Source organism: Excalfactoria chinensis, chromosome 2, assembly GCF_039878825.1.
Source record: "Excalfactoria chinensis isolate bCotChi1 chromosome 2, bCotChi1.hap2, whole genome shotgun sequence".
NCBI lineage: Eukaryota > Metazoa > Chordata > Aves > Galliformes > Phasianidae > Excalfactoria > Excalfactoria chinensis.
The window spans coordinates 67,612,032-67,625,017 of NC_092826.1; the positions used below are offsets into that span (position 1 = coordinate 67,612,032).

General features: G+C 40.3%; 1 protein-coding gene across 2 annotated transcripts in view; it reads left to right on the forward strand.

The window, feature by feature from the left end:
• Positions 1 to 3: 3 nt before the first annotated feature.
• MARCHF6 (membrane associated ring-CH-type finger 6) overlaps positions 4 to 12,986 on the forward strand; it is a 38,194-nt gene continuing 25,211 nt past the window's right edge. Inside the window, exons 1-4 of one of the 2 annotated variants that reach the window (XM_072327659.1) lie at positions 4 to 116; positions 2,991 to 3,087; positions 3,872 to 3,945; positions 11,077 to 11,220. In XM_072327659.1, the coding sequence (XP_072183760.1) occupies positions 98 to 116; positions 2,991 to 3,087; positions 3,872 to 3,945; positions 11,077 to 11,220 (334 nt within the window). In that variant the 5' untranslated portion in view covers positions 4 to 97. Of the gene's footprint in view, positions 117 to 2,987; positions 3,088 to 3,871; positions 3,946 to 11,076; positions 11,221 to 12,986 lie in introns of both variants that reach the window. The other variant, XM_072327658.1, reaches the window with a different exon arrangement.

Genomic DNA, 12,986 nt, shown 5'->3' on the forward strand with positions numbered 1-12,986 from the left:
ACGTGTTGGCGGCGCGATCGCCCCGCGCAGCGCCGTGCCGCCCCGCCCCGCCGCCGTCACGCCACCCTCTCGGCCGGCGCTGCGTCAGCCAGCCAAGATGGAGACCGCCGAGGAAGGTAAGGTGCTCGCTTAGTGCCTTTCTTTCTCCCCCCGCGTCCCCCGTACGGCCGGGCTTTACCTACGCTGCCTCCGACGGCGTAGGGGCGGTGTGGAGGACCCCGTTAACGCGTTACCCGGCGGCAGCGGTGCGGGCCGGGGCGCGCGTCCCTTACATAACCGCGGCCGTGGGGGCCGGGTGCTGCTCGGCGGGGGAGGGGCGGGCCGTGCTGGTAACGGCGCTGCTCGGTTCGGTGGGGTACGAGGAGAGCGTTATAGCGGCACGGTGTTCGGTACTGAGCCGACCCTTTGCGGCTGTGTTTGTATCCAGTGACACTCGGTTTTCCAACTTGAGAGGATAAAACAGCTGGGAAAACACGAAGCGATGGGTTGAAATAAGGCCGTGTCTTCGTAGATAAGCCCGTTGGGCTGTGTTGTGGATTGCTTAGCACTCATGGAAACAAAAGAAATTACGACGCGTGTGCTTAACATCTTAACAACTTGTAAAAGTGCTTGCTGCAGCAGTCCCCTGCCTCTGCAGCCCAGCAATTCCATGCGGCGATGGCATGAATCAAGTGACTGTTGAGGTTTTGGTTACTTGGCATCCGGTTGTCCGGGATGCTTGGCTTACAGCGAACTGTGGGGCAGGTTCTCAGAACTGACTAGTCCAGCTCTCACCATGCCAATGGTTGGTAAATCCATCTTGGTGGATTTAATCCAAAACCCACAGCTGATAATTCGTAACAGGCTGCTAGCAGTGGTAGCCTTTGATCCTGTGTGCTTTTAGAGGACCTGATCTGGTGACTGGGGAGGATGGAAAGAGAGAAAGGGGGGTTGTTAAATATCCTCTAGGGCACCTTAGTGCTGTAACTCTCCACTTGGGCTTCCCACTTGTGGTGTTTCTATTTGTATTTATTTATCCATTTACATTGTATGTGTATCTGTGTGCTACATGTAGCACCTTACATCTTAATGTTACCCTCAAAAGCTTAAAAATAATAGCACTGGAATTAAGTGTAACACAGACCAAACTTGTGCTGTCAATGTCAAGTGGGCCTTTGTAAGTGTTGAAAACCCAGTAGTTACATTTGTGGCAAGTGCTCTTCTGGGTAGAATTGATGATTGATGATGGAGTTAATAAGTGAAGCAGAAAGAAACCCACGTGTCTTTCCAGTTAAATCAGTTTCTTGCTGAATAATCTGAACTTCAGTTTTAGGTATTACAGTGGGGAATGTTTTGTTAGATATGTGACAAGCAGAGAAGTTTTCTGTGTGTGTGTGTGTGGGGGGGGGGGGGGGGTTGGAAGAGCTAAAGTGCATATGCAAGTAGAAAAATAGCATCTACTACTCACTAGAATTCTCTTTGTACTTGATGTTATACATAAGGTGTATGTTGACCCTTAGCAGGATTTGTTGATTTGAAGTTACATGCTGCTAAATGGGCCAGATTGCTGGTCGATTGGGGAGTGCTGAGAGGGCTGAAGGGGGTCCTTCAGAAGACTGTGTGCCTTTGACTTTCTTCCTTTGGTGCCACAGTATTCTTAGAGCAGCAGTTTCACATCAGTTGAAATCATGTAACCCCTGGTTCCTGTGTTTTGTTATCTGCCCCCTTCTGTCTCTTGTCTCACCCTTTGCAAGGCAGCTCTGATGTATCAAGTTGTCGGCCTGCTGTGGGTAAGGTGCTGGGGGAAGGTAGATCCTGCCTTGAAGAGACTGAAGAGATCTGTTCTCTACAATTGTCTGGAAATACTCTCTGTAATAAAAGGAATCCTTTGTGTCTTAAAGCAGTGGTTCTGGTCTTTCTTGTAGGCAGAGAGACCAGGAGTTCTTGGTGTTTGCAGCAACGTGACATTGTTTGATGTGACTGCAATGGAAGTGCTTTTGTACTTGCTTGTAGCATTTACTCCTTTAGCTTTGCTGGTTGCTTATTGATGGAGAGCTGTTTACTAAAAGAGAAAATCCTAAACCTAAATCTTCAGTGAAAGTGGACACGTTATGTTTGTTTCCATAATGCAAGTATAAGTGCAAGGGTATGAAAGAAGGAGTAAAGGGAAGATAATGCACATCTGTCAGTAAACAAATGAAATAGTTGAGTAGTGTTTAAATGCTCTGAATAATGAAATTATATTAGAAAAGACCTTTAGAGGGAGAAGGATGCATTCGCTTCTTTGCAAAACATCTTGGAATCTTTAGTTGTAAGAAAATGTCAAAAACAGAGGATAAAGAAGCTTCAGGACTCCTATGAAATAGAAAATGTCTTTTGTCTTGTGACTGGACTGCAGGCTGTTAAATGGGTGGCCTTACTCAGCTTCAGTGGCAAAGTCACAAAATACCTCTTTGTGTTCCTTATGATTTTGGTGCTTTGTTTCCTCAGGAGCACAGAGGAGCATGCACCTTAGGTTCAAGAGTAGTGGCTGTCTTAAGCATGTGTTAGGAACTGATAAATCTCTTCTTCTCAGCTTCTCTTAAACTTATTCAAAACTCAGAATTATTCCATTTCAAAGATTACATTTGCTTTCAGGGAGACTGTCCTTCACAAACTGTATGTTGCTTTACAGGTGTTGTTATTATTATGCTCTACATACAGCTTTGCTATGTGTATATCGTAGAAACCTTAAGTATGTAATAAAGATAAAGTTTGGTTTTTTTGTATACGTGATGATCAGGGAAATAGTATTTTTCTTGTTTGGTTTTTTTTTTTTGGTGTTTTTTTTTTTTCTGGTAGTCCTCAAGTCTTCCTTTCTTCTACAACATGAAATCCATCTTAAAGCTTTTTCCAGTCTCAGTTATTTTGGCTTCATTTTGCTACGTGGCAAAGTTTCTGTAGCGTGTAATTAGTTTTGTAAATGGGATTTCTTCCAGCGGAAGTGTAATAACTGTTGTCTTGTTCAGCAGATATATGCAGAGTCTGTCGGTCTGAAGGAACTCCTGAGAAACCCCTGTATCATCCGTGTGTGTGTACTGGCAGTATTAAATTTATTCATCAGGAATGGTAAGTTCTGAGAGTTTTTGCTTGTTTCTTCATTTGTCTTTAGTAAAATGCATTAACATATTTCTAAAAGCAGTGCTTCATACGTCTTCATGTTAACAAGCTTAAAATGAAGGAAGTATGTTCAGGGTTGGGGTTGGTTTGTTTGTTGTTTTTTTTATGAGGGTTCCTTACATAGAATTGTAAATCTTCATGAGTTCAGCAGTTACGTGTGAAAAGGAAGTACTCGTGGATATGTTTGTTTGAGAGTTAAGTTCTCCTCACTCGTGTCTTGTGAGAACAAGGAACAGAAAAGTCAATACATGTTCTTTTTTCTGCCTTCATATAATAGTGAACGAAGAAGAGTACTTAGCCTCATAGTAAGAATAAAACCAACAAACCATACTAAGATCTTTTTGAGGTGATGTTCAATCAGGGAAGTCCTTAAAATGAAAACCATAATTCTGGTCTATATGCACTCTCTTTTTGATTGTATTTTACTAGTCATTCTTTCACTGATAGACTGGTTTTAAATTGTGGAATATTTTTAAGGGCTGGTGCTCCCAGTCAATATCCAAGTGAGGGTATATGCCTTCCATTGCTACCCTTTTTGGTAACATGTACTTTCTCTGTGAAAGCCATGTAAACTTTGTGGCGTAAGTAAACTTAATATACATGTTAGTTTGTCCTCTGTGATCATATGAAGGTTCTACTTTGTTTGAAACAGATAATTGATTTGCTTTTTGTAATGGAGAGGAATGGGGAAAGATGTAATAGCATGTCTTAATGTGATCGCTTTTTGTTTCAGCTTAGTTCAGTGGCTTAAACACAGCAGAAAAGAATACTGTGAATTATGTAAGCACAGATTTGCTTTCACACCAAGTAAGTATGTTTCACTGCTCTTGTTTTATCAGAACTTGGTTTCTTTTTATTGTAGTATTTTTGATTACTTTTTCATTCAGCCTTCTAGGTCCGCACTTGTGTTTTAATTTCTGAATTCTTGTTTGAATTGTTTCTTTATTATCACAGATCTTGTGACTTGTCTAAATGATGGATAACATAGTGCTTTCATAACCATATGTGAGCTGTAACAGAAGTATCAAAATCAAATCTCCCTTTCAGGCTGGCTTGTCCGTGTTGGAAGGACTGAGCTCTAGTACTGTCTTCTTCCTCATCCTTCTTATCTAGTTGTGTATTGGTTCAGACTACCAAGGCACATGGGTTAATGCGTGAATTTTCCTTTCCAAGAATTCTGTGTGAGGAGAATAGCATGTTTTGCATTGATCTCAGCAATCTCTCATGCTTTCAGATTCTTCTTTTTCACTAATGTGGAGACCCCATGTGAGAAATGTAAAAGAGATAAGAAAGAAGATGTTCTAATTTTGTATGAGGATAAAAGACAAAAGCTTGTTGTTTTCATTGAGATTTAGAAGAAAAGTGATGAGAAGGTTTAAATGTTTGGTTTTTAATATGTATGTTAATGTTGATACCAGAAAATGTCTTTAGTGCCATAATCAATACAGGTGATCCTGCAGAAGTTTTATCCTTGACTGACTTATCTGTTATCAGCACAGCTTGTAATGTAGCTGCACATTATAGACACATAGAAAATGTGATTGAGTCACTGTGGTTTAGCAGATTAGCATTTGTTACAGGAGCCTTGAAACTGGCAATTGGGGAATCTCTTTAGCAAAGATTTATTTATTTTTCTCTGTCATGAGCTGGCTGCACTGCGCACTTAGCGCTATCAGTTGATAATGTTTTCTTCTTGGCTTTCCACATTGCACAAATTATCCTGTGGAGATAGATAGATAGATAGATAGATAGATAGATAGATAGATAGATAGATAGATAGATGCATGCTGTTTTCTTTCTTACCAGGCTGCATACGGTGGTTGCACATGTTAATTAGCTAGCACAGATTTCTTCATTCCTCTTTACCCAGCATGTCTTGTTTCATCGCTTCCTTCTATTTCCTTCACACTTCAAATTCATGCAATGATGCTTTCCTTAGTATCTCTTATCCCTCTGTACTTGAAAAATAATTTGTACATACTGTGTGGAAACTCAGTCTGCTTGTGAGAGCTGGGAAGGTCATGCATGCTGGAAGGAAAATGGCAATGCAGAGACTGAATTGGTGGGATTGATGTATATGCCAGTCATCCATAATGAAGTTAGTTCTGGCCTATAACTGCCATGTGTAAAGCTCTTAGCAGTTTATTCACCATGGCATGTGGTGGAATAAACGCATATATGTGCTTCAGCTATCAGGTGCTGAATTGAGAAAACTTCACTGTGCTGTAATACCAGCAATTCCTCTTTTAGGTTACCTTGATTTGCTTACTGAGGCTGTTGCTATCATTCTGAAGAATTTGCCAGTGTAATGGTGTGTGGGGTATTCATGAAATATTCCTGGTGCTATTCTTTAGTTGCTTTTCAGTATGTAAAGGAAAGGAGGAGACAGACCTTTAGCAGGGTCTGTGGTGACAGAACAATTGGAAATGGTTTCAAGCTCAAAGAGTGCAGATTTAGGTTAGATGTAAGGAGTTTTACAGTGTGGTTGATGAGGTGCTGGAACAGGCTGCCCAGTGCTGTGGTTGATGCCCCACCTATGGAGACTTTCAAGGTGAGGCTTGGATCAGGCCCTGGGCAACCTGATGTAGCTGTGTTGTCCCTGTTCATTGCAGGGCAGTTGGACTAGATGGCCTTCAGAGGTCCCTTCCAACTCTAAGTATTCTATGATTCTAGCACATGTATTCTTAAGTCCTTCGCTGTCTTTAAATTCACTAATATCTTGTATTTCTTTAGCACCTGAACTATGTACTGGGTTAGTTACTGGGCATAAGGAAGGAAGCAGAGAGTAGGAGGTTCAGCCTGTATCTTGGAAGGGATGTGAAGGAACTGATTTTTCTTTTGAAAAGTAGGATCATTCTCTAAAGTGTTCAACCATGTAGACAAAGTATGTGATTACATATTCATGTTCTTAAGTAGTCAATGTAAGAACGTTGTGTAGTAATTGTGTGTTGTTTGTAGTTGTACTTAGTTTGTTAAGGTCCAGGCTTCTGGGTCTTTAACTGAATCTTTAACAAAGTGATCTGTAAGATGTTGTCATGTAATTACACTGGAGTGAGTGACCCATTTTCTTGGGCTCATTATTTACAGTAAGATTTAATTGAAGGGTAAAATGGGATAACTTTGATCTGGTCACTTGGATGAACTTTAACACAGTGGTCAGTATCTTCAACCTGTCTAGAATGTCTAGATTGAAGTAACATGAACTTCTAAGATGCAAAATGTCACATGGGTGAAGAATTTGAGTTGTCTGCTACCAGCTCCAGGGGAGCTCAGATGCATGAAAGTATTGATTTTGTACGTGTTGTTGGAGCTGTGGTTTGCATAAGGATGGATGGCATTTTTCTCATTTTCCATTAGTAGTCTGTAACAGAGTCTGTGTCACTCGAGATTGTAGAACATAGCTGCTTTCCTCTGCAAATTAGGTAGACTTTCATGATCAGTGCACAAGGTTGATTTAAGTGGTGTATAAATGACTTGCAAGTGTAACGATAGGTAGGAAATCTCTGCATAACAGAACTGATTAAATGTGGAGATTCTGTTAAATTGGCTAAGTGGAAGTTTTGTCTATGCAAAGGAAGATGTTTTGGTTTCTTCTGTACTGGACATACATCTGTTTAGGTTATGGGCAAATAAATGGGCTGACTCGGATGGGGAAAAAATGAGCAGTTGCATTATGACAGCTGTGGGGAAAAATAAAGCTAATAAAACATTTGATCCTTCATAATAAATAGTATGGGGTTGTTTCATTTATGTTTTTAAAGACAGAGAGGGTGAGTGTATGTCTGAAGGGTGATGCTTTTCTTTATGCAGTTCTGGTTCCCTTAGTGTAGTAAGATGATGCATTGTAGGAAGAGGCTTGCAGGAGCCGCGAAATCTGTAGGAATAATATAAACTGGCAAAAAAAACCCCAACTTGATCCACTCGGTATTTAATTCTTTTTAGGAGGAAGGCTGGCATTCTCAGAATGCTACTGGCCAGCAGCATAGAAGACACAGATAACTTTCTGTTGTATTTCATGTTAGTTGTTTACAATCTTATACGTGACTTCTCTGGAACTGTTTATGTGTATTCATCCACTTCCTGCTTTATGGCAGAACTAGCCATAAATGGGGGAGATGAACAAGCTTGTAACATACTTGAACCTGCATAACTTGTTTGCATTCATTGGGAGTCACCCTTTAGGACATAAGGAGATTCCTGGACAGTTGCCTTGGTATCAGTTTTGAACTGTGGGTGATTCTTGTTGGAGGGAGGTTTGTACAGGGATTTGCTGTGGGTGTGAGGTAGGCAGGAAAAGCAAGAGAATGTCCTGGTTCAGAAGAGCCAGATGTTTGCTCTATATTGGTACTGTATATTTTCTGTTGTGCACCTGGCATTTATAACCTCCTGGAGTGGAAGTGCTGCTGATGCTCCCTTCACTTTTTTATTGTGCAAGTAATAAAAGTGGTTTTGTTAACATTTTTAATCATTATTATACACTTTATCAACATAACAGGTTTGGGGTTCTTGGTTTATTTTTAATACATGTATATACTTCTGTTTTTGGGATACTGCTCTGATTGGTGCTCCATTCTGTACTGCCCAGGTGATGGCTATTAACTCTTCCTTACAAGGAAAATAGCATTTGCAGGGTAGTTTTCATTTGGATTAACTTTGGTATTTGGGAAAAAAAAAAAAAAATAAAAATGGCAGGGAAAGGTTAAGTTGAAAGTGTTCATTTGTTCTACTTGTTGGGAAGTTTAGTGGTTGTTATTTAGGGTCAGCAGATTGATTCCCTTGGGGTTTGTCAAAGCACAACTGTGTAGTGCTTGTGCTCTGAGGAAATGGGAATGCTAAGAATGCTTCCAGTAGTAAGCCTGAAAGTACCACTATGGGTAGGGTAGAGTACTGGGAATCCTTTCCCACTTTTCTGTTGTTGATCTTTCTGTCAATTGAAATGTACTGACAAACTGTTTCCCTGAAAATTGGGTAAGGATGCGAGTCTTCTTCAACAAACGAGTACATAAATAAGGAATAATAAGTAATTGAGCATGCTGCATGAGGTTCATGGACTGCTCATTGTACCTTTCCATTTGGGTGGCTCAAAGGGGCAGAGAAGTCCAATTGAGTTAGATAGAAGCTTAATGTATTACAGAATGTGACAAAGTCAAGATATAAACATCAGTTCTCTCAGCACCCACCTACCCAGCTCCTGGCATCGCCACAAATTAAGATTTGGGGGATGTAGCTTAACTGGCCCTGAGCAGTGGCTATATTGTGTGTTCGTTTGAATACTCTGTTGTCATCGTGGAGCCTTTAGAAAAATTAGTATGTAGAATTAGCAATGCAGTTTTATTGCGTTAGGATGGGCATTCTTCTTACAGACCCCCCAAGGTTTACACAATTTCATATAAGATTATTATTTAGGCCCTGGAACGTGTTCAAAGGAAGGCAACGAAGCTGGTGAGGGGTCTGGAGTACAGGCTGTATGAGGAGTGGCTGAAGGAGCTGGGAATGTTCAGCCTGGAGAAGAGGAGGCTCAGGGGAGACCTTATTGCTCTCTATAACTTCCTGAAGGGAGGTGGTAGTGAGCTGGGGGTCTGCCTCTTCTCTTGAGTCTTTAGTGATAGGACCAGAGGGAATGGTTTCAAGCTGCGGCAGGGGAGATTCAGCCTGGACATTAGGAAGTATTACTTCTCAGAAAGGGTGTCAGGCACTGGAATGGACTGCCCAGGGAGGTGGTGGAGTCACCGACCGACCTTGGGGGGTGTTCTGTGATTCTGTGTTCAAGGAACGACTGGATGTTGTGCTGAGGGACATGGTTTAGTGGGAGCTATTGGTAATTGGTAATTGGTGAACGGTTGGACTGGGTGATCTTTTAGGTCTTTTCCAACCTTGGTGATTCTATGATTCTATGTTTTTTGTTTTGTTTTGTTTTTAAATTATTTTAAATTCTCACAGCTTCCCCTTAACAACTAAATCATGGATGTTTTCCTTGTAACCTCTTCTCTAGTTCCAAAGTGTTGATCTAAAATATGTTTTTTGAGGATTAGAAAATATAATCCTCAAATTATCTGCTGAGTTCTGTTTTGTCTGAGTGATACAGTATCAAAAACACTACAGGTAGATGTTCTTTTAGCGCCTTTAACGTGTCTGCTTATCTCCTCTTTAAGTTATCCAGGATGTTCATTTGGTGTGAGCTGAGATTGTTAGTAAGTCTTAAATGAGTGTTTTCTGTTACTACCAAATTGCATACTAAATCTGATTCTGCAATAAGAAAATCAGAAATTAGTAGACAATGTCAAAACGTGTTTTTGTGGTGCTCTTCAGTTGCTGCTCTCACGGTTATGCTTTCCTTCCGTTATGCTTTTATTTTAGTCCTTTCTTGGTGAATTTTGTTTGTTTGCCAAGTACCTTTGAAACCTAAAACCCAATAAGGTTTATCTCACAGTTACTGTTTTGCTGTTACTTTGTGCCACGTACAATCCACTTATTGTTGAAGCGCAACATACTCTCCACATTCTTTTGCTTATTGAGCCTGCTCTTCTGTGCTCCTGTGTTCTCCTTACAATACAGATACTTAGGGAAGTGTCCCTGGAGAGAAAAGAAGTGGTCTGCTCTCACATAGAGGCTTTCTCTCCCAGTAAGCGTGAATACACCTAAAGAGAGCAGGGTTGTTGTTTAGAGAAAAGGTGAATGCAGGTGGATGGCATGAAGCAGTGTTTTTCAGACTTGTAGACAAAAGGCTTATATAAGAGGGAGGAAAATTTTTCTCCAATATTTTATGTAAAGAAGAATGTAGGTCACTTACTTATGTTACATCAGGTTTCCAAAAAATAGCCCAGGTTCAATGTGTGTGATATCTTCAAGTTCATCCGTTGTCAGTGTAACTGCTAACCATCCAGGCAGCAGTATCTTTGTGCTAAACTGTAGTTTATCTTCTTCATTCACATCTGGTATTGATGCTGGACATTATGACTTCTTGGAATCCGTGTTAGTATGCAGAAACTCATTGTGCGTAATGACACTGTTAGAAATAGATATCTTCCAGTTGCTTAATGTGCAATGTAAACTTTAGGTAATTGGCACCTGTAGTCTGAAAGAAGTGGTTCCGTATCTGAGTAGCATTTAAGGAAGGGTAGGCTAGAGATGGCTGGTACTTGGTACTGTGGGAGAAGTGGAGATGCGCTCAAAGGGTGATGATCTGTCGTGCAGCTTTTTAATGTACTGACTAGGCAATAAAAGTGAACGCAAATTAAAAAAACCTTGACGTTATTTTTCTTGACTTCTGAACGTAGTGAGATTTATGTCATATGTGTGTTCAATTAAAAAGGGCAAGAAAATTTACTATCATGAGAATTGCCACATGTTCCTTAATAGGTGGGACCACAGGAGCAATTGATATCCCTTGAAAATGAAAGTTTATCGATACTTAATTAGTTGCCTTCACTTCATGCTGTTTTACAGTGCTTTTTCTTTGCTGAATTTTGTCCTTTTGGATAGCGTGTGTAGTCTGAACTATTTAGTACAAATGGAGAGAATGCAAAACTGGTGGTTTATCTTGTTCCATGTGCTCTTTGCTCCTTGAACTAGATTTGTAAGTAACAAGGGTCTCTTTCAGGTGATGTTGAGTGGGAGAGCTGCTGAATTTAGAACCTGCTTTTTCTTGCAGGCTTTGGCCTATTTTGACTTGCAGTGAATGTAGTAAAGCTATTTAGAAAACAACATCTCTTAGTCAAAAACTGGCATAGAGTGTATTGATTTTCCTATTAAATTCAACGCATAATGTGTCAAGACATTTTTTGTTATTTATTTGGAGTGATCTGTTGGAAGTCTATAGAATATGTTTATTCTCATTGTAAGATTTTTCTCAAATACAAATGTTTTGTAGCTGACAGGTCTTCTATGTAAATGCTTGTTTAAAGGATGAGCTGATGAATAAGTGCCTTTTCTACACAGTTTATTCCCCAGACATGCCTTCGCGGCTTCCAATCCAAGACATCTTTGCTGGACTGGTTACGAGTATTGGCACAGCAATACGGTACTGGTTTCATTATACACTTGTGGCCTTCGCATGGTTGGGAGTAGTACCTCTTACTGCATGTGAGTATAAATCTATTGTGGCGTAATACTCATATACACAGGAAAATTTGTTGCTTGGTTCAGAAAAGCTTTGTGTGGGTATTGTTGGTTTACTTAAGAAAAATAAAATACGTTATTTGACTTATTTCACTTAGAAATTCACTCTTGAGCCAATTTCCCCAGCGGGAAATGCCGTACAGTGAGATGGGTTATCTGAAGAGCTTCGTTTGTTTCTAGTTTAAGAAGTCATGTTCCAACATTGCACATGAGTTTGTGTTTCTAGAGTGATTCAACTGCCAGCTTAAAAATCATATAGATGAAGAGAGAAGTTCTGTGTTCATTTCATGTAGTCACATGGTGGTTAAAATTGTAGATATTTGCAAAATGACTGCTTGCATCTGTATGAGTATGTTATGAATGGAATTGGGTATGTGAGCACCAGGAAAAAGAAGAGAAAGATCAGAAAGAATATTTGCTGATTGCCAGAGAGCATTCTGTATGTGATTTCATTCAAAAGAAGAGGGAAAACAAACAGACCTAGAAATAAAGGGTGAAGAAAGTGAAGAGAACAGGACTGGAGTTAGAAGTTACATAGGTTATGTAGGGAAGACAATAGAACTCTGAAATTTGTGAATATTACCTAAGACTAGAAAGGCATAAAACTAAACAATTATCTTAAATGGCATCCCTGCATGAGAAGCAAATTTAAAATCAGTTCCTTAGCACCAATCAAGAGCTATCCAAGAGTTTGACAAGGATTTAATGGCTGCTGTCCTTTGTCTAAAGTGTTGCACACAAGAGATCTGTTCCAGACCTCCTGATTACAGATCTTAGTGCTTTTATGTGAAGAATGAAGTATGTGAGGAAAAAGTAGGGATCAGTTTGCGTATGGGTTTTTTGTCATAAAATCCCCTTTGTATTCCATAAAATCCCACAGTGAGTTCTGTTACGCATAATTCCTACCGGTGTATTGTAATTTGAGGAGGTTCGGGGCTTGTGTTCTTGAACACAAGCTTAACAGCTGTGCAGCTTAACAGACTACACAGCTGTTTCTTGTACCTTTGCAGTTCTTCCACCCTCCACCTCTTGCAGCTAGGCGATAAGCAGAGGCAAGCCGCAGAAACATGCTGGGCACCTTGCTGAATTTGATTCAGGCTCTGCTAAATGCAAAGCGTATATATGCTGCTGGCTACAATAAAGCTGAATGTTTTCACTTGATCAGCTATGCAGCCATTGTCTCTTCTGCTGACTTACTCTAGACCTTTGAATGCGCTATTCTGTATTTTCTGTTCATTGACAAAGGAGTGGACTGCACTGGGGTTGTGTTAGTTTCCTCAGAGTTCTGTAGTATGTTTTATATAGAAGGTGAGCATAAACACTAGACTTGGATGTTTCTGGTGGATTGGTTCATGAGGGATGTAGATAGATTAAAAACTCTGTAAGCTCCAAACAGATTTAACCATAATGTAGTGGCTCAGCTGTGTATTCTATGCCATAGAAACCATCATGTGCCATTATAACCCTTGAGGCAGTGTAGCCAATGACCGCGTAAGAAATGGAATGAATATAAAGAATTTCATGTCTGGATATAAGCATCTTTATTCCTCCCACAGCATCTGTGCCATCCTATGGATCTAAACCTGATTTGCTGAAGCAGGCTGTAAGCATTGATAGCATGCTTCTAAGGTTGTAACTGAGGAACGGTGATGAAAGGCTGTTATCTAACACCAAATATTAAACTATAGAACAGTGATTTGAAACACATAATGAAATGGCGAAGCTCCTTG